Below are 22,561 nucleotides of genomic sequence, written 5' to 3'. Positions count from 1 at the left end.
ATGAAGCAGGTCAGACGCACGAGCGTGTGGCATTTCAGCTTTTATTTTTTAACAATTTAAAAAAGAAACAAATTCCAGTTCATAACATGGAGAAAAAAAAAATCACTCACGCACACACAGACGAATTACAAAAGTAAAAAAAAAAAACATTCCTATTCTAGACGGAACCTCCCTCACGCGTGGCTGGGGCCGGGCCCCCGGGGCCCCGCCGAGCGAGCGGATCGTCCAGTATCCGGCCCTTCAGTGTTTCTGACTCGAGCCTGGCGCGTCCCCCCCGCCCCGCCAGCTGCCCCCCTCCCCCTCCCGCCCTGCCCGCGAAGACCCGCTCCTCGGTTGCTACGGAAACCTGCGGGGGGCCTGCCCCGCAGCCTGTCGCTCTGGGCAGAGATGACGCCTTCCCCCGTTGCCACGGAGACCTGGCCTCCCCGCCCCAGCGGGCGAGGATGGGAAGAGTCGCTGCCTCCCGTTGCCATGGCAGTCGCGGGCATGCCCTGGTCGCCGCGGTGATCCAGCGGGCTCGTTTCCTGCCCTGGGGGTGCACGCTGGGAACGGACACGGTGCTGGGGGGCTGGCAGGGGGGGCAGCAGGGTGGTTGTTTCCATGGCAACAACCCACCTTGCTGGCTGCTGTTGCCACAGAGATCTTTTAGGGTACGCGGGTGCGCCCCGCTGTTGCTACCAAGGCGAAATTCCCAGAGAGCCCACCGAGTCTCCCCGGCCCCCCGCGCTCTGCTGTGGGTTCGAGAGTGTGGGGGCTCTACAGCGTACCAGGAGAGGGGGAGGGGGGAGACGGGGGGGGGCACTGAGAGAACGACCCCGGTTTGCGCCCCGACAATTCTGCTGCTGCCCCCGGCCCCCCCAGGACACCTACAGGCCCACCAGAGACGGGGGGAGCTGCCCGGGAGGGGCCGAGGAGGAGGGGGGGCTCCGCAGCGTGGCGCCCAGCTGGCGGGAGGCCGCCGCCGCCGCGGGCCGGATGAGGGGGGGCGGGGGCTGGTTGAGGGGGGGCCGTGCCGGCAGGGGCCGCCCCTGCTGCAGTGGGGGGGGCTGGCGCAGCAGGCTGGGGGGCGCGGGGGGCAGGGCGGGGCGCAGGAGGGGGGGCGGCTGGGAGAGGGGGGGCGGGGTGGCCGGCGGCGGGAGCGGCGCAGGAGAGGCGGCGCCGCCGTTACTGCTGGCGCCACTAGGGGGCGGGAGAGGGGGCGCCGCCGACACCGCGGTGATCTGTACCTGCAGGGGGGAGAGAGAGAGGAGACGATGAGGGAATACTTCAGCGACTGCCCACCCTGACCCCCCGACCCCCGACCCCCGACCCCTGACCCCCCCTCACCTCGTCCTCCTCCGCGCTGCTGCCTCCTCCCGCCACGCTGGCGGCCCTGGCACGCTCCAGGGCGGCCGGGCTCCCGGCGCGGCCCCCGCCCTCCCGCTCCGCCTCCCACTGGCGCAGGACCTCGTCCAGGTTGAAGCGGCGCCGGTAGCTGACCAGGAAGGAGCTGACCTGCGGGGCCGTCTTGTTGCCGATCACCTCGGCGATGGCGCCCAGGTCCTTGCCGTAGTGCCGGATCGCTGGGGCGCAGAGCAGGGGAGCAGGTCAGACCGCTGCGGAGCACCAGCCCTCCTGCCCAGCATCTCTCTCCCTCTCTCCCCTCCACACTCATCCTCCCCTCTCTCTCCCCTGCATACTCGTCTATCTCTCTCTCTCTGCATTCGTCTATTTCTCTCTTTCCTGCACACTCATCTCTCTCTCTACCCTCCCCCTCCCTCTCTCCTGCACACTCATCCCTACCTCTCTCCCCTCCACACTCATCCCTCCCTCTCTCCCTCTCTCCTGCACACTCATCCCTCCCCCTCTCTCTCTCTCCTGCACACTCATCCCTCCCCCTCTCTCTCTCTCCTGCACACTCATCCCTCCCCCTCTCTCCTGCCCACTCCCCCTCCCCCGGGGGCAGTCACTGCCCGTGCCCTTACCCTGGACCGCCAGCAGCTGCTCCTCAGTGGTCCAGCGGGTGCTGTACTTGGGGGTGACCTGGGGGTGACAGAGACGGGACAAGTCAGCTGCTGGGGGGGACGCGGCGCCGGGGGGGGCTGGTCAGGAACGCCGGGGCTGCAGCACGCTGGCGTACCTCCAGGGGGCGTGCACGGTCGATGCCCTGCTCCAGACTGTGCTTCAGGCTGCTGTTGATCTGCTTGATGCTCTGCACCTGCGGCGGGGACAGGCAGCGTCAGGGCAGGGCAGGGGGGCGGCGGGGCAGCAGGGCAGCAGGGCAGCGGGGCTCACCTGTCTCTTCAGCGACACCAGCTGCGAGTCCAGCTGCTTCAGGGTGGTGACCGCAGCGTCTGGGGCTGCCGACACGGCAGAGATATCGGACTGGCTCAGGTACATCCCCCGCGGGGGGCGCCGGCGAGCACGCAGGGGCGTGTGCCGGTACTGACACCCCTGACTCTCCTTCCGGGCTGGACCGGACCGTCCAGAAACACCCCCCATGCTTGACTGCTTCTGGGCCTGACAGACAGTGGGAGAAAGGACTTAATACAGACACACTGACTGGACACTCCAGTACACTAACACTGCACTGAGAGAGAGGGGTTCATACAGACACACTGACTGGACACTCCAGTACATTAACACTGCACTGAGAGAGAGGGGTTCATACAGACACACTGACTGGACACTCCAGTACATGAACACTGCACTGAGAGAGAGAGGGGTTCATACACACACACTGACTGGACACTCCAGTACATTAACACTGCACTGAGAGAGAGAGGGGTTCATACAGACACACTGACTGGACACTCCAGTACACTAACACTGCACTGAGAGAGAGGGGTTCATACAGACACACTGACTGGACACTCCAGTACATTAACACTGCACTGAGAGAGAGGGGTTCATACAGACACACTGACTGGACACTCCAGTACATGAACACTGCACTGAGAGAGAGAGGGGTTCATACACACACACTGACTGGACACTCCAGTACATTAACACTGCACTGAGAGAGAGAGGGGTTCATACAGACACACTGACTGGACACTCCAGTACATGAACACTGCACTGAGAGAGAGAGGGGTTCATACACACACACTGACTGGACACTCCAGTACATTAACACTGCACTGAGAGAGAGGGGTTCATACAGACACACTGACTGGACACTCCAGTACATTAACACTGCACTGAGAGAGAGAGGGGTTCATACACACACACTGGATGGTACATGTATAGCATGACAGCTCTTGCTGTTCCTCACCTCCTTCTGCGTGTTGATCTCAAAGTCGCTGTCACTGCCTGCTTCTCCCTCCTCCATGTCTTCGTTGCTGAGGGCCGAGAGGAGAGACACTCAGATTCTACAGCGGTACAGGTCCTGCGGTCAGGTTCACACAGAACTAAACACACCAGGAGACCCCTTATCCTCTCAGCGGTCACTCCTGTCCCTCAGGCTGTGACTGGACACTATATATTGGGCAGTGTGTGAGGTGTCCACAGTGGTCACTCCTGTCCCTGGGCTGTGACTGGACACTATATACTGGGCTGTGTGTGAGGTGTCCACAGTGGTCACTCCTGTCCCTGGGCTGTGACTGGACACTATATACTGGGCAGTGTGAGAAGCGTCCACAGTGGTCACTCCTGTCCCTGGGCTGTGACTGGACACTATATATTGGGCAGTGTGTGAGGTGTCCACAGTGGTCACTCCTGTCCCTCAGGCTGTGACTGGACACTATATACTGGGCAGTGTGTGAGGTGTCCACAGTGGTCACTCCTGTCCCTGGGCTGTGACTGGACACTATATACTGGGCAGTGTGCGATGTGTCCACAGTGGTCACTCCAGTCCCTCAGGCTGTGACTGGACCAGACTTCGCCAGGCCTCACCTGTCGTCCTTCTCTCTCTGGCTGAGCAGTCTGCGGGCCTGTCTGTCCATCACACTGGTGCGCGTCCGGGTCTTCTTCCAGGAGTAGTAGTACTTCACCAGGCTGGAGATCATCTTGTCTGGGAGCTGAGAGCACCAGACCGTGAGTCTCTCTGCCTTCCCGCCTCCTGCCCTCATGGGCCCTCCCCAGCTGTCCCCTCCCCCTCCGAGGCCCCTCCTATGTCTCCTCCCCCAGCCCTTCCCAGCCCCTCCCGCTCTGTCTCCCCCCCCTCCCCCTCAACTCCCCCCCCCCTCTGTCTCCTCCCCCTGGTCCCTCCCCCTCTGTCTCCTCCCCCAGCCCTTCCCAGCCCCTCCCACTCTGCCCCCCCCCCCCCCGGCCCCTCCCCCTCTGTCTCCTCCCCCAGCCCTTCCCAGCCCCTCCCACTCTGTCTCCCCCCCCGGCCCCTCCCCCTCTGTCTCCTCCCCCAGCCCTTCCCAGTCCCTCCCCTTCAACTCCTCCCCCTGCCCCCTGTGTCTCCTCCCCCAGCCCTTCCCAGCCCCTCCCACTCTGCCCCCCCCCCGGCCCCTCCCCCTCTGTCTCCTCCCCCAGGCCTTCCCAGTCCCTCCCCTTCAACTCCTCCCCCTGTCCCTCCCCCTCGCTGGCCCCTCCCCCTGCCCCTGTGCCCCCGCTCCTCACCATCTGCTGGATGCGGTGGAAGCTCTTCCCATGGAAGCTGAAGGCCTGCTCGAACAGCACCTTGTCCTCCACCGTCCACTCGTCGGGGAAGGGCGTGAAGTTGGCCAGGTCGGCCAGGGACTTCTCCACGTCGTGCTTGTGCCACAGCAGCATTCCCAGGGCCTGGAGCGCCGGAGCGCGGGGGAGAGAGGCTGCGGTTAGGGAGGCAGGCAGGCTGCTGTTCCCCTGGGACACAGCGCCCTCCAGTGCCCGGGGGGGCAGCGTGACGAAGGCCTTGCGGTCCGTGGTGGCTGGACTGTACCTGCTCCATGTTGTATCCATGCTTCTCCTTGGCCATCAGGATGTATTCGTCCACTGGGAGACGGAGAGAGAGAGAGAGAGAGACAGGAGAGCGTGAGAGCTCTGCTGGATTCGCCAGAGGCAAGAATCAAGACCAACAGCTCTTATTATCTTAAAGGATCGCTCAGGTTCCCTTCCCCCTCCGCAATCTGGAGTCATCCCGATTTACTGCTCGTCTCGGGAGGGAGGGACACGGAGGGCGAGGCAGGAGGATGGAGAGGGAGGGAGAGCGCAGGTCACAGACGACGGCAGAGAAGAACAGGAGAAAGAGACACAAGTGCTCCTTACGTTTGGCATCGGATATGTGCTGATTGGGGGACCAGACCAGCATGCCTTTGGGCTCCTTGTCGCTGTACCGTGCAGGACTGTCTGTGGAGACACACGCAGACATGAAAATCACACTCCCACAGCCTGATCCGCGCCGGGGCTCACACTGGTGTCCATCGCAACCCCACTGCACGGCAGGCTGACCCGCTCCAGGGTTTAGACCCGCGTGTAATGGGGGTCCGACTGCCACTGTAAAACGCGGAGTGGGTTCAGACACGCTAACACACTCTCCTCTTGCATTTCCCCAACTGCTCCTGCTTTCCTAGTCACTGCAGTTCCCTCCCCCCCACCACCTCCCCCCGTTTTCCTTCCACCCACTTCCTCTCTCCTGGCGGCTCGCCCTCCCCCCTCCCGTCTCCCTCTCTCCATCTTAATCACCTTCCCTGCCTCCCCCCTCTCTCCCGCTGGCTCGCCCGCTCCCTACCTGGTTTGTACTCTGGGATCGATGCCTGGTAGTCCCCCCCAACGCGGATCATGCTGTCTGTAACGAATGGAATAGACAGGAGGGGGGGGTTAATGTGGACTCCCGGGCTGGCTGGACGGTGCAGGAGAGCAACACTGTGCCGAGCCAGAGAGAGGCGTTTATTAATCAGAGCACATCCCTACCGACAGATCAGGGAGGAGGAGAGGGGGAGGGAGGGGAGAGGAAGAGAGATCAGGACACAGGGGACACCAGGAGAGGGGTCAGAAGACAGAGACATGGCGTGAGAGACAGGGGAGAGGAGGAGAAGGAGGAGGAAGAGGGCACAGCCAGAGACAGGAAACGCAGGGGAGAGCGAGAGATGAGGAAAAGGAAAGGAGGAGAAGACTCTCATTTGTGTCGTGCAGAACCTGCGTTTGAAAACAAGAATTTGCTTCCACTACTCCATTACAAACATGCATTTCAGTTGCCTTTTCTGTTCCCAGATAGGCTGTTCGCCTGCTACTTGCTCCTGTATCAGATGAGAACTGTTCATGTATTATTCTCGTTAACAAACTGATTCTGCACTCGGCTGGTGCTCTAAATGACAGGCCAGCCCACTCACACACTCTGGGACACTGAGCTCGGAGGACAGGAGAGAAAGATCTGGGATCAAGGGCATTTAAAACAGAGGACAAGGGGCACTACCGTACACAAAGGAGGGTGGGAGCGTGTTACAGGCTACCCCCACCATTCGCCGAAGCCGAAACCCCGGCCTCGTTCAAGAGACAAACGCACGACTCCCGTTCCCCGCGAGCTGTCCAGGCAGGTAAAACCCGGAGTGGATTTAACCTGCTACACATCGGCCTGTTAAGCCAGATCACTGCCCACACGGACCACCGGGGACGTTTCGTTACGACGAACTCCCCCAGTCTCTGCGCTTTAACCCCCGAGGAGCCAGGACTGTCTAGTGCCCAACTCCCAGCCCACCCCCTCCCCTCTCCCCCCGCCAGACAGTGGGGGTCCGGTGTTTACCGTGAGCGTGCTCCTCATCGCTGCTCTCCTCCTCGCTGTGCTGGCTGTTGCCGTTAGTGACAGTCTTGGCTCGGCTCCGGGACAGCACCCCTCCTCCGGATCGCTCCATTACCGAAGGCATGGCCTGTACCATCGCAGCCACACCCCCACAGACGCACACCAGACACAACAACGAAACAAACAGGCATCCATCAGAGACGGCAGCCACGTCTGGCCCCCCCAGGCGTGCCGGGACTGCTCCGTTTCTCAAGTGGACGGGGGGGCCCCCATCTCCCCCATCTCAACAGGGGGGTGAGCCAGAAACGTCACGTTTCGCGTTACCCACGATGCACCGAGACACCGCGCCCAGGCCTCGCTGCTCCGGTGTTGGACCGGTTGACCGTGCGGAACGGTCTTACGTTGGATCAAGTGCGCTCTATATGTGTGTGTGTGTGTGTAAGGTTTTGGCTACGTGCTAACGTTGACCTGAGAAAGGTTGGGTAGACACACACACAGGTGCATGCTGGTATAGACTTGGCCAAGCTGGTGTTCAATTAGTGGCACGTCTGTGCCACCCAACTCTCTGAACTCGGGTGCTTCTCGCACGGGGGGGGGCGTGGACACACCCATCCCTGTGACCCAGCTGTCCCAGTACCGACCCGGACCCTGGAAAAGCAGCCCTGCGTCCGAGCCCCATCGCCCCCCCCCTCGTGCGGCCCCCAGCCCCGCTTCCCCCGAACAACGCGTCTGCAGATCTCAATTTTTGTTGTTTTGGGTTTTAAGATCTGGCCTTCCGAAGCCCATCTCCAGGGCTGTGCCCCGGGCAGAGGCAGAGGATCGTCATGGCCGGCCACAGTGTGGAAAAGTACCACAGGGAGACAAAGGGCTCCGGGTCATTGTGAGATCGACAAGGACTCCATTCAGCGACGCCACCGTGGCCAGGAGCTGCAACTGCAGGTCTACCCCGGAGACGGCAGCCGGCCGGCCGGCCCAAAACAATAAAAAAAAAAAAGAAAAGAAGCTTTTTCCTGAATGTATCGATGGAGAGGCGGTGGACCCGGTGCGAGAAACCGTCCGTGGCGACCAAGCTGGCTCGTACCTCCCGCCTCGGAGCCCCGCGTTTATTTCGAAATCCGAAAACCGGCGGATTTGAACCGGAGCGTTAACGGTACCAACCGACACCGTCGCCAGGGCAACACAATGACCCGACCCCCCTCCCTCAACACCAACCACCACCAGCCTCCTCCGGTACAGCAGATCCAGCTGGGGCCGCCGACCCCCAGGCGGGTCACCCGAAACCCGGGCTGAACTTTCCCCCAACTTCGGCGGAGAAACACAGCCCGAGGCATCGCAACTCCACGGATGTCCCGGCCGGTGCGGCGCCGTGCCCGAAAGCCACCAGCCTCCAGCCTGCAGCGCCCGGCTTTGTCTGCGCCGACCCCCCCCCCCAGGCGCTCTCTCGGTACGGGCGGCTCTCCCAGTCGACGGAGGAAGAGGCAGAAAGCGGACAAAACAGCGCCCAAACCAACAACCTTGCGATCTCCGGGAAGGAGCCCCGTTGCAGCCCGACTCCCGGACGGAGAGAGAGACAGGGGGTGGCTGGACCGGAGAGGGCTATCCGAGCCGAGCCGGGGACCGCAGGGTGAGGGAGACGGAACCGAGACAGAGCAGCTGCCTGCCGGCTGTGATGTCCCGTCCTCGTCCTCAGTTCCCAAGCTTTTGAACCGCTGCCTCAAACCCAACCCCCCCGTTCTGCCCCAGCGCATCGCGAGTTTAAATGTCACATCCCCGAAATTCAGGCCGGCGGGGGCAGCACGAAGCCCGAGCCGCGCAGTTAGAGATCGGGCAGGCAGCGGGCCGGTCCCGGACGGGCAGCTGGTGCCTTACCTTGCCGAGCCGGGTCGCCTGCAGTAAGATGCCAGAAGTCGCGCCGGCGCCCGTCCCCGATCCGCTCTCCCTGTCGCCGTGCTACCAAAACAAAACACTTCCAAGAATGAGCGTCTCCTTCTCTGCCCGGGACTCGGCCAGATAACGAGGGGGAGTTGGGGGGGGGGGGGGGAGCCCCACAACGGTAAGGATTGTGATAGGTGCACCCCAACTTGGGGTGTCTGTGTGCTGCTGGTCGAGGAGACCCCCGCTGTAAAAATGCAATCAATTGATAACGCAGCCAGCTGCCCCCACCCCCCCCGTCGCCTCAACACCCCCCCCAAAACGCCAACCCGGGGTCAGACCCGGTCACCCCTGGAAAGGAGGGAACGGAGTCTGGGAGGGAGCGCGGGAGCCGGTTCCGTACCGGTTCGGTGTCCCCCTGCGACTCGCACCCGGACGCCGGGACCCCGTGGCGGTTGTCAGCCCAGGACCGGACGGCGCTGCCCCCTGCCTTGTCCTCCCCCTTCCTCCTCCTCTTCCTCCTCCTCCCGTTCCTTCTGCCTTCGCTCCTGCCGCGGTCGCCGCCTTCCCTGCTCATTTACAGGGGGTTATCCGGCATAATCCAGCGTGGGCTTCAGCCGGCGTCCTGGAGGCAAGAAACCCACCTTTCTCTGCCCTGCCTCCCCTTGCCCGCACACACACACACACTCCTCCTCCTCTCCCCCCCCCCTCTCTCGCTCTCTCGCTCCTCCTCGGATGCAAGTTGTCTGTTAAGTTTCTGTCTCTCTCAGTGTTTTGGGGGGTGTAGGGGCTGGCTGTGCGCTCTCCACCTCGGCGGCGGATTCCCGGCTCCGCTCTCGGTCAGAGCGCAGCGAGACACCGGAGCCCCGCCGCGTCTCCCTTCTGCGCTCCCGGGGGCGCGGAAACGCACCGGTTCCTCCTCCTCCTCCTCCTCCTCTCCCCCCTCCCGCCGCCGCTGGTGCTGCTGCTGCTGCTGCTGAGCCTCACACACACACACACTCCCCCTCCACCGAGACAATGGTCTCGCCAGCCGCACGCGCCGCAGCCCTCCCGTGCCGAGCCCGAGACACACGGCCAGGCACCGGGCTCGCGCCAGCCGGGCGGCCGCAGCACGCCTCCTCCCCCCCCCCCCAGCCGCCGCCGCCGCCGCTCTTTCCCCAACTCAACTTCCACTCCAGGAAGAAGTAGTCCCTCTCCTCCGGGCGTGAGCAGCTTGGGGGGGGGACACATGGGGGTTTGGGGTGTTTTTTTGTTTTTTCAGCGCATCACGATCGCTTCTCCCACTGTGTGGGACGATGCGGCGTGTGATTCCCTTGGCAGCGCGGTGTTCAACAGTGCCCACGCTGGAGCAGGTACGCCACCTTTTCAAAAGGCACGGGGAGGACAGGCCCTCCATTTCGGTTGATAGCGGCCAAGAGCGAGACTAGAGGGTTAGAGAGCTGAGGCACCCCTGACGAGGGTCTCCCAGCGAATCCTTGATTCCGCAGCCGATCAATCTGGTTGGGAAAAGCAGAGAGAGAGAGGGAGGGAGGGACTACTTGAATCCGGCGAGCGCGGAGCGATCCGGCAGCGGCGAGAGCGCTGTGAGGAGGCCGCCCAGACTGGCACTGCCGTGACACGCGAGTGAGGGTGAGAGCGACCGCGCGGGGCGGAGAGGAAGGATGGGGGGGGGAGCAGACCCACGCACGACGACATGACACGGGGGAAACACGGGGTCGCCCAGCCCCGGCGGGTCTGTGTGCGCGTCCGGCGCCCGGAAGACGCACCGTGCGAGCGTGGACTAGCGTGGACCCTCTCCCCGTGCAGTTGTCCAAGTGAAACACGCACGGGAATTCCGTTGTCGCATTTGTTCATTCCGAACGGGACCGAATAAAAAGATGAAGATGTACGTCTGCCTTTAAAATAAACACACACACACACACCAACGGCAGTAGCTGTTGCCTGGAAAGTATGGGGGTATTTCTTTACAATTCGCTCACTGTAGCTCTCATGCAAATTCGGTGCGGGCTCTGTGTGTACTCGAGAATTCAGGGGCAGTGTGAGAGGAGAGGGACAGCAGTGTCTCCAGTCCAGTCAGGAGTGTGTCAGTGTGTGAATCCAGGGGCAGTGTGAGAGGAGAGGGACAGCAGTGTCTCCAGTCCAGTCAGGAGTGTGTCAGTGTGTGAATCCAGGGGCAGTGTGAGAGGAGAGGGACAGCAGTGTCTCCAGTCCAGTCAGGAGTGTGTCAGTGTGAGAGGAGAGGGACAGCAGTGTCTCCAGTCCAGTCAGGAGTGTGTCAGTGTGAGAGGAGAGGGACAGCAGTGTCTCCAGTCCAGTCAGGAGTGTGTCAGTGTGTGAATTCAGGGGCAGTGTGAGAGGAGAGGGACAGCAGTGTCTCCAGTCCAGTCAGGGGTGTGTCAGTGTGTGAATCCAGGGGCAGTGTGAGAGGAGAGGGACAGCAGTGTCTCCAGTCCAGTCAGGAGTGTGTCAGTGTGTGAATCCAGGGGCAGTGTGAGAGGAGAGGGACAGCAGTGTCTCCAGTCCAGTCAGGAGTGTGTCAGTGTGTGAATCCAGGGGCAGTGTGAGAGGAGAGGGACAGCAGTGTCTCCAGTCCAGTCAGGAGTGTGTCAGTGTGAGAGGAGAGGGACAGCAGTGTCTCCAGTCCAGTCAGGAGTGTGTCAGTGTGAGAGGAGAGGGACAGCAGTGTCTCCAGTCCAGTCAGGAGTGTGTCAGTGTGTGAATTCAGGGGCAGTGTGAGAGGAGAGGGACAGCAGTGTCTCCAGTCCAGTCAGGGGTGTGTCAGTGTGTGAATCCAGGGGCAGTGTGAGAGGAGAGGGACAGCAGTGTCTCCAGTCCAGTCAGGAGTGTGTCAGTGTGTGAATCCAGGGGCAGTGTGAGAGGAGAGGGACAGCAGTGTCTCCAGTCCAGTCAGGAGTGTGTCAGTGTGTGAATTCAGGGGCAGTGTGAGAGGAGAGGGACAGCAGTGTCTCCAGTCCAGTCAGGAGTGTGTCAGTGTGTGAATTCAGGGGCAGTGTGAGAGGAGAGGGACAGCAGTGTCTCCAGTCCAGTCAGGAGTGTGTCAGTGTGTGAATTCAGGGGCAGTGTGAGAGGAGAGGGACAGCAGTGTCTCCAGTCCAGTCAGGAGTGTGTCAGTGTGAGAGGAGAGGGACAGCAGTGTCTCTAGCAGTTGTGTGCGCTGTGTGCTGGTGAATTGACTGCTGACTGGGGTGAAGGACTGTGAGCCAGGAAGGGCTCCGGTACCACAGTGTTTCACACACTAACCAGGGAAGCCTGCAGACACAAAGCCAGTCACATCTGGAGAGTGAACACAGACAGACCCCAGTGCTCTCACAGACCGCCCTGACAGCATGCTATTACACACAGAGCAGCCTGCAGTCTGACACGCACGCCCACAGAACTCGCCCCGCTGTCCGGATGTCACACTGCCTGTCTCTGTTTTCAGCCTCTGTCCTTCCTCCTTCTCTGTCTCATCTTTCATTCTTCGTCATCTCTCACCCCCTCCCCCTCCTCCTCCTCCTCCTCCCTCTGTCTCTCGCGCCCCTGTGTCCTCCTCTCCCCTCCCCTCTCCTCTCCCACCCCCGGTTCTCCCCCTCCTCCCCCTCCTCTCCCTCCTCTCCCTGCGTGCAGTGTGTGTGAGCCGCCTGCGGACGTGATGAAGGAGACCTGCTGTCTCTCCCACGATGACTGAGGACAGAAGCAAACAGCAGACCAGACCAGACTGTGGCTCCTGTGTGCCCAGACCAGACCAGACCAGACTGTGGCTCCTGTGTGCCCAGACCAGACCAGACCAGACCAGACCAGACTGTGGCTCCTGTGTGCCCCGACCAGACCAGACCAGACCAGACTGTGGCTCCTGTGTGCCCAGACCAGACCAGACCAGACCAGACCAGACTGTGGCTCCTGTGTGCCCCGACCAGACCAGACCAGACCAGACTGTGGCTCCTGTGTGCCCAGACCAGACCAGACCAGACTGTGGCTCCTGTGTGCCCAGACCAGACCAGACCAGCCTGTGGCTCCTGTGTGCCCAGACCAGACCAGACCAGACCAGACTGTGGCTCCTGTGTGCCCAGACCAGACCAGGCCAGACTGTGGCTCCTGTGTGCCCCGACCAGACCAGACCAGACCAGACTGTGGCTCCAGTGTGCCCAGACCAGACCAGACCAGCCTGTGGCTCCTGTGTGCCCAGACCAGACCAGACCAGACTGTGGCTCCTGTGTGCCCAGACCAGACCAGACCAGACCAGACTGTGGCTCCTGTGTGCCCAGACCAGACCAGACCAGACTGTGGCTCCTGTGTGCCCAGACCAGACCAGACCAGACCAGACCAGACCAGACTGTGGCTCCTGTGTGCCCAGACCAGACCAGACCAGACTGTGGCTCCTGTGTGCCCCGACCAGACCAGACCAGACCAGACTGTGGCTCCTGTGTGCCCAGACCAGACCAGACCAGACCAGACCAGACTGTGGCTCCTGTGTGCCCAGACCAGACCAGACCAGACTGTGGCTCCTGTGTGCCCAGACCAGACCAGACCAGACCAGACCAGACCAGACCAGACCAGACTGTGGCTCCTGTGTGCCCAGACCAGACCAGACCAGACTGTGGCTCCTGTGTGCCCAGACCAGACCAGACCAGACCAGACTGTGGCTCCTGTGTGCCCCGACCAGACCAGACCAGACCAGATTGTGGCTCCTGTGTGCCCAGACCAGACCAGACCAGACCAGACCAGACTGTGGCTCCTGTGTGCCCAGACCAGACCAGACCAGACTGTGGCTCCTGTGTGCCCAGACCAGACCAGACCAGACCAGACTGTGGCTCCTGTGTGCCCAGACCAGACCAGACCAGACTGTGGCTCCTGTGTGCCCAGACCAGACCAGACCAGACCAGACTGTGGCTCCTGTGTGCCCCAACCAGACCAGACCAGCCTGTGGCTCCTGTGTGCCCAGACCAGACCAGACCAGACTGTGGCTCCTGTGTGCCCAGACCAGACCAGACCAGCCTGTGGCTCCTGTGTGCCCAGACCAGACCAGACCAGACCAGACTGTGGCTCCTGTGTGCCCAGACCAGACCAGGCCAGACTGTGGCTCCTGTGTGCCCCGACCAGACCAGACCAGACCAGACCAGACTGTGGCTCCTGTGTGCCCAGACCAGACCAGACCAGACTGTGGCTCCTGTGTGCCCAGACCAGACCAGACCAGACCAGACTGTGGCTCCTGTGTGCCCAGACCAGACCAGACCAGACCACTCTGTGGCTCCTGTGTGCCCAGACCAGACCAGACCAGACCAGACCAGGCTGCTGTGTGCCCAGACCAGCGCAGGTTTAAACAGCTGGAAATCCCGACACTCTCCAGTGGTTTCAGTGCGGATGTCGCCACCGACGGGCTTGGGGCTCTGGTGTTCTCCCCGAGCTTCAGACACAGGAGAGCGATCTGCGTCGGGCGCTGGGTTCGGCCTGCAGCTGCTGGCCAGGCACGGCGGGGCCGGTCGGCTTGGGTCGCTGTCCGGAGATGACACCAGCCCCCCGCCCGGGGTCCGAGGTCACTCCGGTTCAATCCCTGATCTCTTCCCCTGCGCGCGGAAAAGGACACGGGAATGGAGGAGGATGGGGGGGGCTGTTTTACTGGGGTGATGCCGTCGGGCGGAAGCGGTCGTTTGCCCCGTAGTGAACTCGGACGACCCCGCCCCCCCCCTCCTCCTCCTCCTCCTCTCCCCCCCCCCCCTCGTGCCGCGAGACAGATGACCACCGCTGTGCGGGAGAGAAAACAAAGAGCTCGCGGCGGGGCGGGGCAGGGGCCATCTGCCCGTTCGGGGGGGTGGGGGGGGTCGGGTTTTAAAGGTACAGAAAGGCCTTTTCTTCTCGTGAAAAGAGTCCGGTCCTCCGCGCAGGGGCGTGGGGGGGTAGACAAAGCGGGCCCACACGTGCACACGACGGAAGGGAACACGTTTGCTGTTCATGCCGCCGGTGGCATTGTAACATTGCATTCGACTGAAATGATCGAAACAAAAATAAAAAAAAAAAACAGGCTTTTATCCGGTGTGATTTCCGCTTCACTAGTGAGATGAATCTTCTTTTGCCACGATAGTCCTCAGAGACGGACTCGCCTCGCAGCCGGCCTCTCCTGCCCCCTTGCGGTGAGCTGTGACACTGCAGCCAGGAGCAGGAGCGGTGTCACAGGGAGAGAGGGGGGGCGGGGGGGGGGGTAGAGCCCCCGAGCTGGGGGTCTGGTTTCACGCGGAGCCGCGCGCTTGCTCGCTCTTCTGTCAGCCCTCCACCCCGTACCACTCTCTGTCAAACCAGTCCACAGCCGGAGACCACAACACAGCCTTTCCCAGCTTCCGGACATTCCTGCTGATGGGGCACCAGCCTTGTTTACACGTTTTATTTTGGAGAAACAGATTTGTGTTTTTAAAAGTAAAATAAGGCCAGACCAGGCGGCACAGGGGGGTCAGGGTTGCTGCCTTGCAGCGCCGGGGCCCCGGGTTCAATGGAAGATCTCAGGAGCTGTCCGTGTGGAGTTTGCATGTTCTCCCCAGTTTTGCAAGGGTTTCACCCGAGTGCTCCGGTTTCCTCCCACAGTCCACAGACTGGCCCCGGTGTGTGTGTGTGTGTGTGTGTGTGTTCTGTGATGGATTGGCGCCCGGGGCTTGCTGGGAGAGCCTCCAGATCCCCCACAGCCCTGTGCTGGAATACAGTAACACCCCCAGAAGGCTCCACAGCCGAAACGTTGTGTTTCTTTCCTTCAGCCTGGAATAAACCTGCACTCGTTCCTCTGCTGACGCAGCGCCCCACCCGTCATAAAGTAGTATTATATAGCGTCTTTCAGGTCAGGACATGTCCAGGGGGCTTCACGGTGAGGATAACACGCCCACAGGTGTGGGAACACGCAGGCCCATGGTCACGGGTTTATAGCGAAGGTTCGGGGGGGATGACCACAGGCCTGTTCGCTGAGCCCCAGCTGGCGGTAATTCTCCATCCCTCCTCGCCTTACCGGACGCGACCGCCTTCTCTCCCTCCTGCACCCCGACCCCACCTCTGCAGCCGCCCCTGGGCCACCCCTCTCTCTGCAGGGGGGGTCCCAGCCTCCTCGTCCCCTGCCCCCCCAGCCAGGAGGGTTCAGCCAGAGGTACTGTGTCTGAAACACTCCAGGAACCTTCCAGTGGGCTTATACTGCTCTTGTCCTCGGTCACAGCAGCTCGGGCGTCTCGCCAGTACGGTCTCCATCTTCCGCTGTGCCTAAGGCTGCGACAGCTGTGCCACCCCCCCAGGGACTTGAACCCGCAGACCTCCCAAAGAATCTGGAGAGGCCTGACCTCTCTACCCATCTGCTGATGCAGATAACCCTTTCCCCTTTCGTATGCGTGCCCTTTCTGTGTTTTTTTCCTCTCCTTTTTTATGTATTTTCTTTATTTTTGTATTTTCTTATGCCACGCCATTGCACTTTCATTGCGTGGGTCAGATAAACGGAACCGGGCTGTGCGTGTGAACCGCCCCTCCCCGCGCTTGGCGGCGGTTTCTGAGAGCCGGCCGACAGGCGCAGCTCCTCTCCTCCCCCCGGGGGTCTCGACACGCAACCTGCAGGCTCTTCCGGGTTGGCCTGCACGGAGGGCCCGCTTCCTGATCGTAGTGCTTTTCCCGCCCGTGTGACGTCAGCCCTTGCCAGTACTAAGTGCGGGCAGAGCAGGCGCCCCCTGCGGGTGACGTCATTTCCCCATGACAACGAAAGAGGAAGCGCTCGCCGCGGCTCGTCCGTGTCAATGTGGGTCGGAGAGAGAGAGACCAGCGCCGGCGAAGTTAGAGCAACAATTACAACAAACAAACCGGCGATCGCTCCGCTGTAGCCCTCTCTACCCCCTCCCCCCCGTCCACCGCGTATCGCCCCAAAAAAAAAAACAAGGAAAAGGGGGGAAATTAAAACAAAAAGACCCTAAAAGTTTCTCGGCGGCGCCGCTGGCTCGCTCGCTTCTGTGACAGACATGGGGGTGAGTCTCCGGTTTGAACAAAGACGCGTGCTGTCGCCGTGTGTTGCAGTGTGTGTGTGTGTGTGAGAGAGAGGAGGGAGGGAGACGGGGGAGTGGAGCAGCGAGAGGGGGAGAACGGAGCTCCTGCTCCTAAGCTGTCCTCCGACTGCCTCCTCCTGCTCGCCCGCCTGTTTTCGGCGTTTTTCTGGTTTAAGGGGAAACAAAACCCCAGCCCCACACACACAGACACACACAGACACGTCCTCGAGGCTCGCTTTGCGTGCGCGTGTTTCTTGCGTGGCCGTGGGTGGGGTGAGGCGGGGGGCTTCCGCACTAGGCCGAGGGCCGGCCGGCCGGCCGGGTGCGTCCGGCGGCTCTCCGAGCTCAGGCCCGCGGTGCTGAGGCTATCGTGCATTCCGGGGTCGCGTTGTGCGCTCTGTGCGGGCTCTGGGGTCACCCTCTCACCCTCCCCGCCCCCCCAACAATGCACGCGGAGTCCTCGTTCGACCCTGGCCCTGCCTCTGTGTGCAGGAGACTGACTGAGTGAGCGAGCGAGCGGCCGACCGGTCAGTGGTCAGTGCCGGTGTGAGGGACGGGGTCAGGCGTTGGGCAGGGGCGAGTGCTGGTGGTCGGCTGTCACCGGCGTGCAGCGGGGGTGATTAACAGGGAGATGCGGTGGCCATGATGCGCTGACCCCCGGGCTCGGGCTGGCCGGGACTGGTCCACGCTGACCCCCGGGCTCGGGCTGGCCGGGACTGGCCCGCGCTGACCCCCGGGCACGGGCTGGCCGGGACTGGTCCGTGCTGACCCTCGGGCTCGGGACTGGTCCGCGCGGAGTCGAGGCGCTGGCTGTGGGGATCTGGTACAGAGTGACCCCACGGGACCTGGGTGCGAGTGGGTGTCTGTGGGCTTCCAGAGCGTGTGAAGGAGCCAGACTGGGGTTCACCTGTCTTCCTCTGCCCCCCCAGAGGAAATCGAACAAGGCGAAGGAGAAGAAGCAGAAGCGTCTGGAGGAGAGGGCGGCCATGGACGCCGTGTGCGCCAAGGTGGAGGCAGCCAACAAGGTCAGAGGGTCAGGGGGTCAAGAGACAGGAGAGGGGCGTCGTCCAGCACACACCCTGCAGCAGTGTGTGTGGCAGAGCAGCCAGGCCAAGGAAAAAATGTGCACAAGCTCACACACTAGCATACACACTGACTCGCACACCTGCACAAGCGTGCATACACACTGACTCGCACACCTGCACAAGCGTGCATACACACTGACTCGCACACCTGCACAAGCGTGCATACACACTGACTCGCACACCTGCACAAGCGTGCATACACACTGACTCGCACACTTGTACAAGAGTGCACATGCACACTCACTCGCACACCTGTACAAGCGCACACACACTGACTTGGACACCTGTGCAAGAGTGCGCACGCACACGCACACTCACTCGCACACCTGTACACCTGCACAAGCGCACACACACTGACTTGGACACCTGTGCAAGAGTGCGCACGCACACGCTCACACTCGCCCACCTGCACAAGCGCGCACACTCACTCGCCCACCTGCACAAGCGCGCACACTCACTCGCACACTCACTCGCACACCTGCACAAGCGGATGCACACTGGCTTCCACACCTGTACAAGCTTGTGCACGCACGCACACACACACACGCACCTGTACAAGCATGCGCACACGCGCACACACACACTCACTCGCACACTCGCACACCTGTACAAGTGTGCGCAGGCTCACGAAGAGCCAGATCAACAAGGGCATTCCTTACAGGGAGATGGTGAGCTCTTTGTGAATTCGTTGTGTTTGGATTGTCCTGTTGTTTTGTTGACAGTAGAGAGGAGGTTGATGAGCTTTTAAACTTGTTTTTTTCCTTGCAGCTCGAAGACCCCCTAACTGCCTTTCCCGTGTTTAAGAAATACGATAGAAATGGGTAAGACAGGACCTGCAGCCTTTTCTCTCTTTTGTCTCTCAATAGAGTAATGGAGAGTCTTGGCGTAGAGGATTCTAATGCAGCTCTTGCTCGGTAACGGAGAGTCTTGGCGTAGAGGATTCTAATGCAGCTGATGGTCAGTAAAGGAGAGTCAAGGCGTAGAGGATTCTGACGGAGCTGAAGTGGCCTGCGTTGAGCAGGGCATTCATAACTGACCCTGTGACCCTCCGCAGGCTGGACCTGACGATCGAGTGCAGGCGGGTCTCGGCGCTGAGCTCGGACACGCTGGAGTGGGCCTACGAGCTGACCCGGAGCAACATGCAGGCGCTGTGAGTACCCGGGGGGGAGGGGTTGTACCCGGGTCCCGGAGAGTAGGCCAGCACCCTGGCGCGACGGGCCGAGCTCAGGCCAGTGATGGGGCGGCGCCCTCGGGCTTCACAGAAACGGGCGACGTGACTTGTTGGTCGCGAGCAAACCTGTCCCAGCAGCCTCTCTGGACAAGGGTGCTCACCGCAGGCTGGGAAGGGAGTGCAGTAGTACCAGATTCAGGCCAGCAAGCCTGACGTCTCTTAGCTGCAGGGCTGTGGAAGCCGGAGTTCGGGACAGCGGATCACTGGCAGGGTTCTCGGGTAGAGAAAGATTTAGGAAAGGCCACTCTTGCTCCATGGTCTGGACGGAGTTCTTCGGACAGCAGGGACAGGTGTGCGCAGAGAAGAAACGTGTGGCGTATGTAGGTCAGGAGGAGTCTTTTGACTGCGTTTCTCCTGGACGTTTTAATTCTTCAGTTGCCGTCAGCATGTGAAAACAATTCACGTGTCTGGATGGGAAACGTTTTAATGGATTGGAAACAAAGGCCAGGAGTGAGGAGTGAGTCGTCCACTTGGTGTGTTGAGGTGAAATATTTAAGCCAGTCCAGTGGACTTCTTCATTTCCCATCAGTGAGACATGAACCAGAGAATGCAGGTGGAAACTACAGGGAAGGGTACTTTTAAACCAAGTAGAGGGGGGGGGGGGCGATGTGGTTACACAAAGAGTGGTAGGGGTGTGGAACAAGCTTCCCAGTAACGCCGTGGAAGCCGGTGCCCTAGCGTCTTTCAAGGCACAGCTGGATGAGCTTGTTTAATCGGCACAGCCGGCGTGTGTTTACACCGAGGCTGGTGGGAGCGGGGAACGAGCTGCCCAGCCACGCTGTGGAGGTCCGTCGGCGGCCGGGCGGCGCTCGTCTGAGGCCTGCCTGCTCTCTCTCTCCCTCTCCCTGGCGCAGGTACGAGCAGAGTGAGTGGGGCTGGAAGGAGCGGGAGAAGAGAGAGGAGATGAGGGACGACCGGGCCTGGTACCTCCTGGCGCGGGACGGCAGCGCCGCGCCCGTGGCCTTCTCCCACTTCCGCTTCGACGTGGAGTGTGGGGACGAGGTCCTGTACTGGTGAGACAGCGCCCCCTCCGTTCCTGTCTGGCACCTCATGCAAACGTGGCGGCGTGAGGAGAATCGGTCAGATGCGTCACGACTGCACCTGCCGGGAATCGGGCATCGACTCGCTCGTTGATGAACTGCTGTCATTCGCGGTTAAAGCAGTCGTCCTTCCAGCTGTTGGATAGCGGCTTTATCCAGGACAGGGCCACAATGGGGCTGGAGTCTATCCCAGCACGCACCAGGAGCAAGGCAGGGTACAGCTAGTCCATCACAGGACACACGCACACACCAGGGCCAGTTTTCCCAGAAGCCCATTAACCCACCAGTGAGTCTTTGGCCATGGGGGGAGGGAACTTTCCAGAGGAAACCCACACCAACCTGGGGGGGGGGGGGGGGGACATGCAAACTCCACACAGACAGCACCCCCAGGTCCAGAATGAAACCCAGAGACCCGGGGGCAGCGAGACGGCAGCGGTGACCATCGACAGGGTCGTTTTGTGTGTGATCGTAATCCCCGCGTCTCTCTGTCCTGTCGCCCTGGCCGTCTCGTCTCCCCGCAGCTACGAGGTGCAGCTGGAGAGCCGAGTGCGGAGGAAAGGCCTGGGGAAGTTCCTCATCCAGATCCTGCAGCTCATTGCCAACAGGTGAGCCCTCCGGCCTGCTCTCCCTGGGGGGCTTCAGGGCACAGTTACACAGGGGGGGAATCTGGGGATGGGATTGGACAAGAGGCTGCCTTAGACTGCTCGGGTGCAAGGCTGTCTCTGTACCGAAGAAGAATACTGACTGTCCCCTCTCTCTCCTGCTCTCTCATGCCCCCCGCCCCTGCGTCTCTCTCTAGCACACAGATGAAGAAGGTGGTGTTAACAGTATTCAAACACAATCACGGTGCTTACCAGTTCTTCAGGGAAGCGTTACAGTAAGTGCCCGTCTCTCCCCCCCCCCGGCCCCCCGACTGCGCTCGAGAGGAATGGGTTGGGTTTGCCCAGCTTCGTCCTGGGGTCCGTTTGCCATCTCTTGAAGGGTTTTTTTAATACCTGTTCATCCAGGCAGACCTCGCTCTAGCGCATTAGCCAACGTGGGAGGTGGGAGGGATATTCGTGTCAAATTGAGAAAATGTAGAATACGTGTTTAGTTTAGAAAGAATGTAAACATGGAGTTTTCTGACTGATTTTCCATGGGTCTGTTGTGCAGTTTGTGTTACGAATGTGTTCAGTGACTGCGGGGAACTGAGAGACCTGCGTGCCGCACATGCGGAAATATTACTTTTAATTCAGCGGCCAGTCGGCGGCCTGCTGTCTCATGCAGGAATGGCCTCTCTCACATCTGTTCTCATGCTTCACACCTCTTCTCGTTCGCTCATCACCCCCTGGTCCCCCCTCTCACTGCCCCGGTGCTCACGGTCTCTCTCCCTCTCCGGAAACACAGGTTCGAGATTGACGAGACCTCCCCCAGCATGTCCGGCTGCTGTGGCGATGACTGCTCCTATGAGATTCTGAGCCGGAGGACAAAGTTCGGGGAGGGCGTCCAGCACGCGCACAGTGGGGGACACTGTGGGGGCTGCTGCCATTGAGGGAGGGGGCACCCCCCCCTGCCTTCCCAAACACCCCCCCGTCGTATCCCAGTCCTTTCTTAAGTGCCCCTGTCTGTGTTTCTTTCTTAACCCCACCTCTTCCAGCAGAAGTTTTTAATGGGTGCCCCTTGGGGTAAAGACCCGCACAGCCCTACATCCTGCACCCCCTCCTGTCACCTCAGCGGAACGCCACGGCCCCCCCCCCCCCCCGAGAGAGAGAGAGGGAGCGCACGGCTCCGCTCGAACCCCCCGGCGCCTTGTCCCATCGGAAACCCGTCGGCGTGGGCCGAGCCCGACCGGATGCCAGTCGACTGGTCCTCCTCCCCTCCCCCACCCGTTGGGCCCCGTTGAGTCGAGAGCCGATCCAGCTGAGTGTCGGGGGGGCCCGGTGGCGGGTTCCTCCGGGGGAAATTCCCAGGGCTGTGTTAGCTGGGAAGCATTCCCAAGGAATGACCAGATCCCTCTCTGGCTCGAGGAGGGTCACCCTCACAGCCGGTGAAGGAGCACATCCTCTTCCTCGCTGCCGATGTGGGATTCCAGCGCGTCGGTAGTGGAGAGCTGGGTTTCCTCCCCTGATCGGCCATGACGGGGTCTCCAGTATTCCTCCTCCTCCCAGAGACCCGCCGGGAGCTCGGCTCGCTTTCCCGCGGGATGGAGGATCTGGCCGAGTCCCGGAACACGAAGGCCGGGCAGAATCGGTTGCCCCCTCCACCTCCTCCTCTATTGCTCCACAGCGCCGCCCCGGTGGCTGGCCGGCCGAGGTGCCCACGCAAACTCGCTGCCCGACCTCCGCGGTGAGAGCCCGCGGGATCCGCCCCCCTGGCCAGCGCAGGTGGGATTTCTCGGTGAGGGGCGCGTGTGCCCACCGTGTCTGCCCTCTCAGTGGCCCACAACTGTCCAGTTCTAAAAGGTCTGGACGGGCTTCATTGGGTCCTTTCCATCTCCAACGCCTCTGGGACTTTTCAAGGCACTTTTGAGCACGAGTGAAATCTGCCCACCTCGAGTGCCGACGTCTTCACTAAAATATTCAGATGGCCACCCATCCCGGAAATTTGAAATGAAAGTTTCCTTTAAGCCAGACACGGGGATCTAGAGGAGTATCGGTGGGTTACCCCGGAATAAGACCAGTTGCATACAGGTTTCCCAGTCCTGGTTCTGAGAA

The 22,561-nt window shown here is 61.3% G+C and overlaps 2 protein-coding genes across 5 annotated transcripts; one reads left to right on the top strand and one right to left on the bottom strand.

The window, feature by feature from the left end:
* Positions 1–23: 23 nt before the first annotated feature.
* On the bottom strand, positions 24–9,604 carry rcor2 (REST corepressor 2). 3 transcript variants are annotated; one of them, XM_069180468.1, is made up of 14 exons: positions 8,922–9,604; positions 8,516–8,596; positions 6,650–6,773; positions 5,639–5,695; positions 5,176–5,256; positions 4,850–4,902; positions 4,549–4,710; positions 3,874–3,998; positions 3,254–3,320; positions 2,275–2,499; positions 2,120–2,197; positions 1,965–2,022; positions 1,327–1,562; positions 24–1,226 (listed from the first exon to the last, which is right to left on the bottom strand). In XM_069180468.1, the coding sequence occupies exons 1-14, from the start codon at positions 9,093–9,095 to the stop codon at positions 867–869; spliced, it is 1,881 nt and encodes a 626-aa protein (XP_069036569.1). In that variant the 5' UTR covers positions 9,096–9,604; the 3' UTR covers positions 24–866. The 3 variants fall into 3 exon arrangements, with proteins under 3 accessions (XP_069036569.1, XP_069036571.1, XP_069036570.1); XM_069180470.1 differs by having other exon boundaries at positions 7,498–8,596; positions 8,922–8,940; XM_069180469.1 differs by lacking the exon at positions 8,922–9,604 and having other exon boundaries at positions 7,728–8,737.
* A 22-nt stretch (positions 9,605–9,626) lies between these two features.
* On the top strand, positions 9,627–21,603 carry naa40 (N-alpha-acetyltransferase 40, NatD catalytic subunit). 2 transcript variants are annotated; one of them, XM_015338807.2, is made up of 8 exons: positions 9,627–9,870; positions 17,442–17,537; positions 18,366–18,418; positions 18,652–18,747; positions 19,683–19,841; positions 20,390–20,473; positions 20,668–20,745; positions 21,255–21,603. In XM_015338807.2, the coding sequence occupies exons 1-8, from the start codon at positions 9,814–9,816 to the stop codon at positions 21,397–21,399; spliced, it is 768 nt and encodes a 255-aa protein (XP_015194293.2). In that variant the 5' UTR covers positions 9,627–9,813; the 3' UTR covers positions 21,400–21,603. The 2 variants fall into 2 exon arrangements, with proteins under 2 accessions (XP_015194293.2, XP_015194294.1); XM_015338808.2 differs by lacking the exon at positions 9,627–9,870 and adding an exon at positions 16,208–16,494.
* Positions 21,604–22,561: the final 958 nt, after the last annotated feature.

The sequence above is a fragment of the Lepisosteus oculatus genome, chromosome 18, assembly GCF_040954835.1.
Source record: "Lepisosteus oculatus isolate fLepOcu1 chromosome 18, fLepOcu1.hap2, whole genome shotgun sequence".
NCBI classification, from domain to species: domain Eukaryota; kingdom Metazoa; phylum Chordata; class Actinopteri; order Semionotiformes; family Lepisosteidae; genus Lepisosteus; species Lepisosteus oculatus.
Note: the sequence above shows the minus strand (reverse complement) of the source record. Positions and strands in the feature narration are given on the sequence as shown.

Coding starts and splice junctions, on each gene's coding strand:
- rcor2 (XM_069180468.1), bottom strand. CDS start 9,095: ATGAGCAGGGAAGGCGGCGACCGCGGCAGGAGCGAAGGCAGAAGGAAC. Junction 4,711..4,849: donor ATGGATACAACATGGAGCAG/GTACAGTCCAGC, acceptor CCGGCGCTCCAG/GCCCTGGGAATGCTGCTGTG. Junction 2,500..3,253: donor AGATCAACACGCAGAAGGAG/GTGAGGAACAGC, acceptor ACTGTCTGTCAG/GCCCAGAAGCAGTCAAGCAT.
- naa40 (XM_015338807.2), top strand. CDS start 9,814: ATGCGGCGTGTGATTCCCTTGGCAGCGCGGTGTTCAACAGTGCCCACG. Junction 17,538..18,365: donor AGGTGGAGGCAGCCAACAAG/GTCAGAGGGTCA, acceptor TTTTCCTTGCAG/CTCGAAGACCCCCTAACTGC. Junction 20,474..20,667: donor CTGCAGCTCATTGCCAACAG/GTGAGCCCTCCG, acceptor GTCTCTCTCTAG/CACACAGATGAAGAAGGTGG.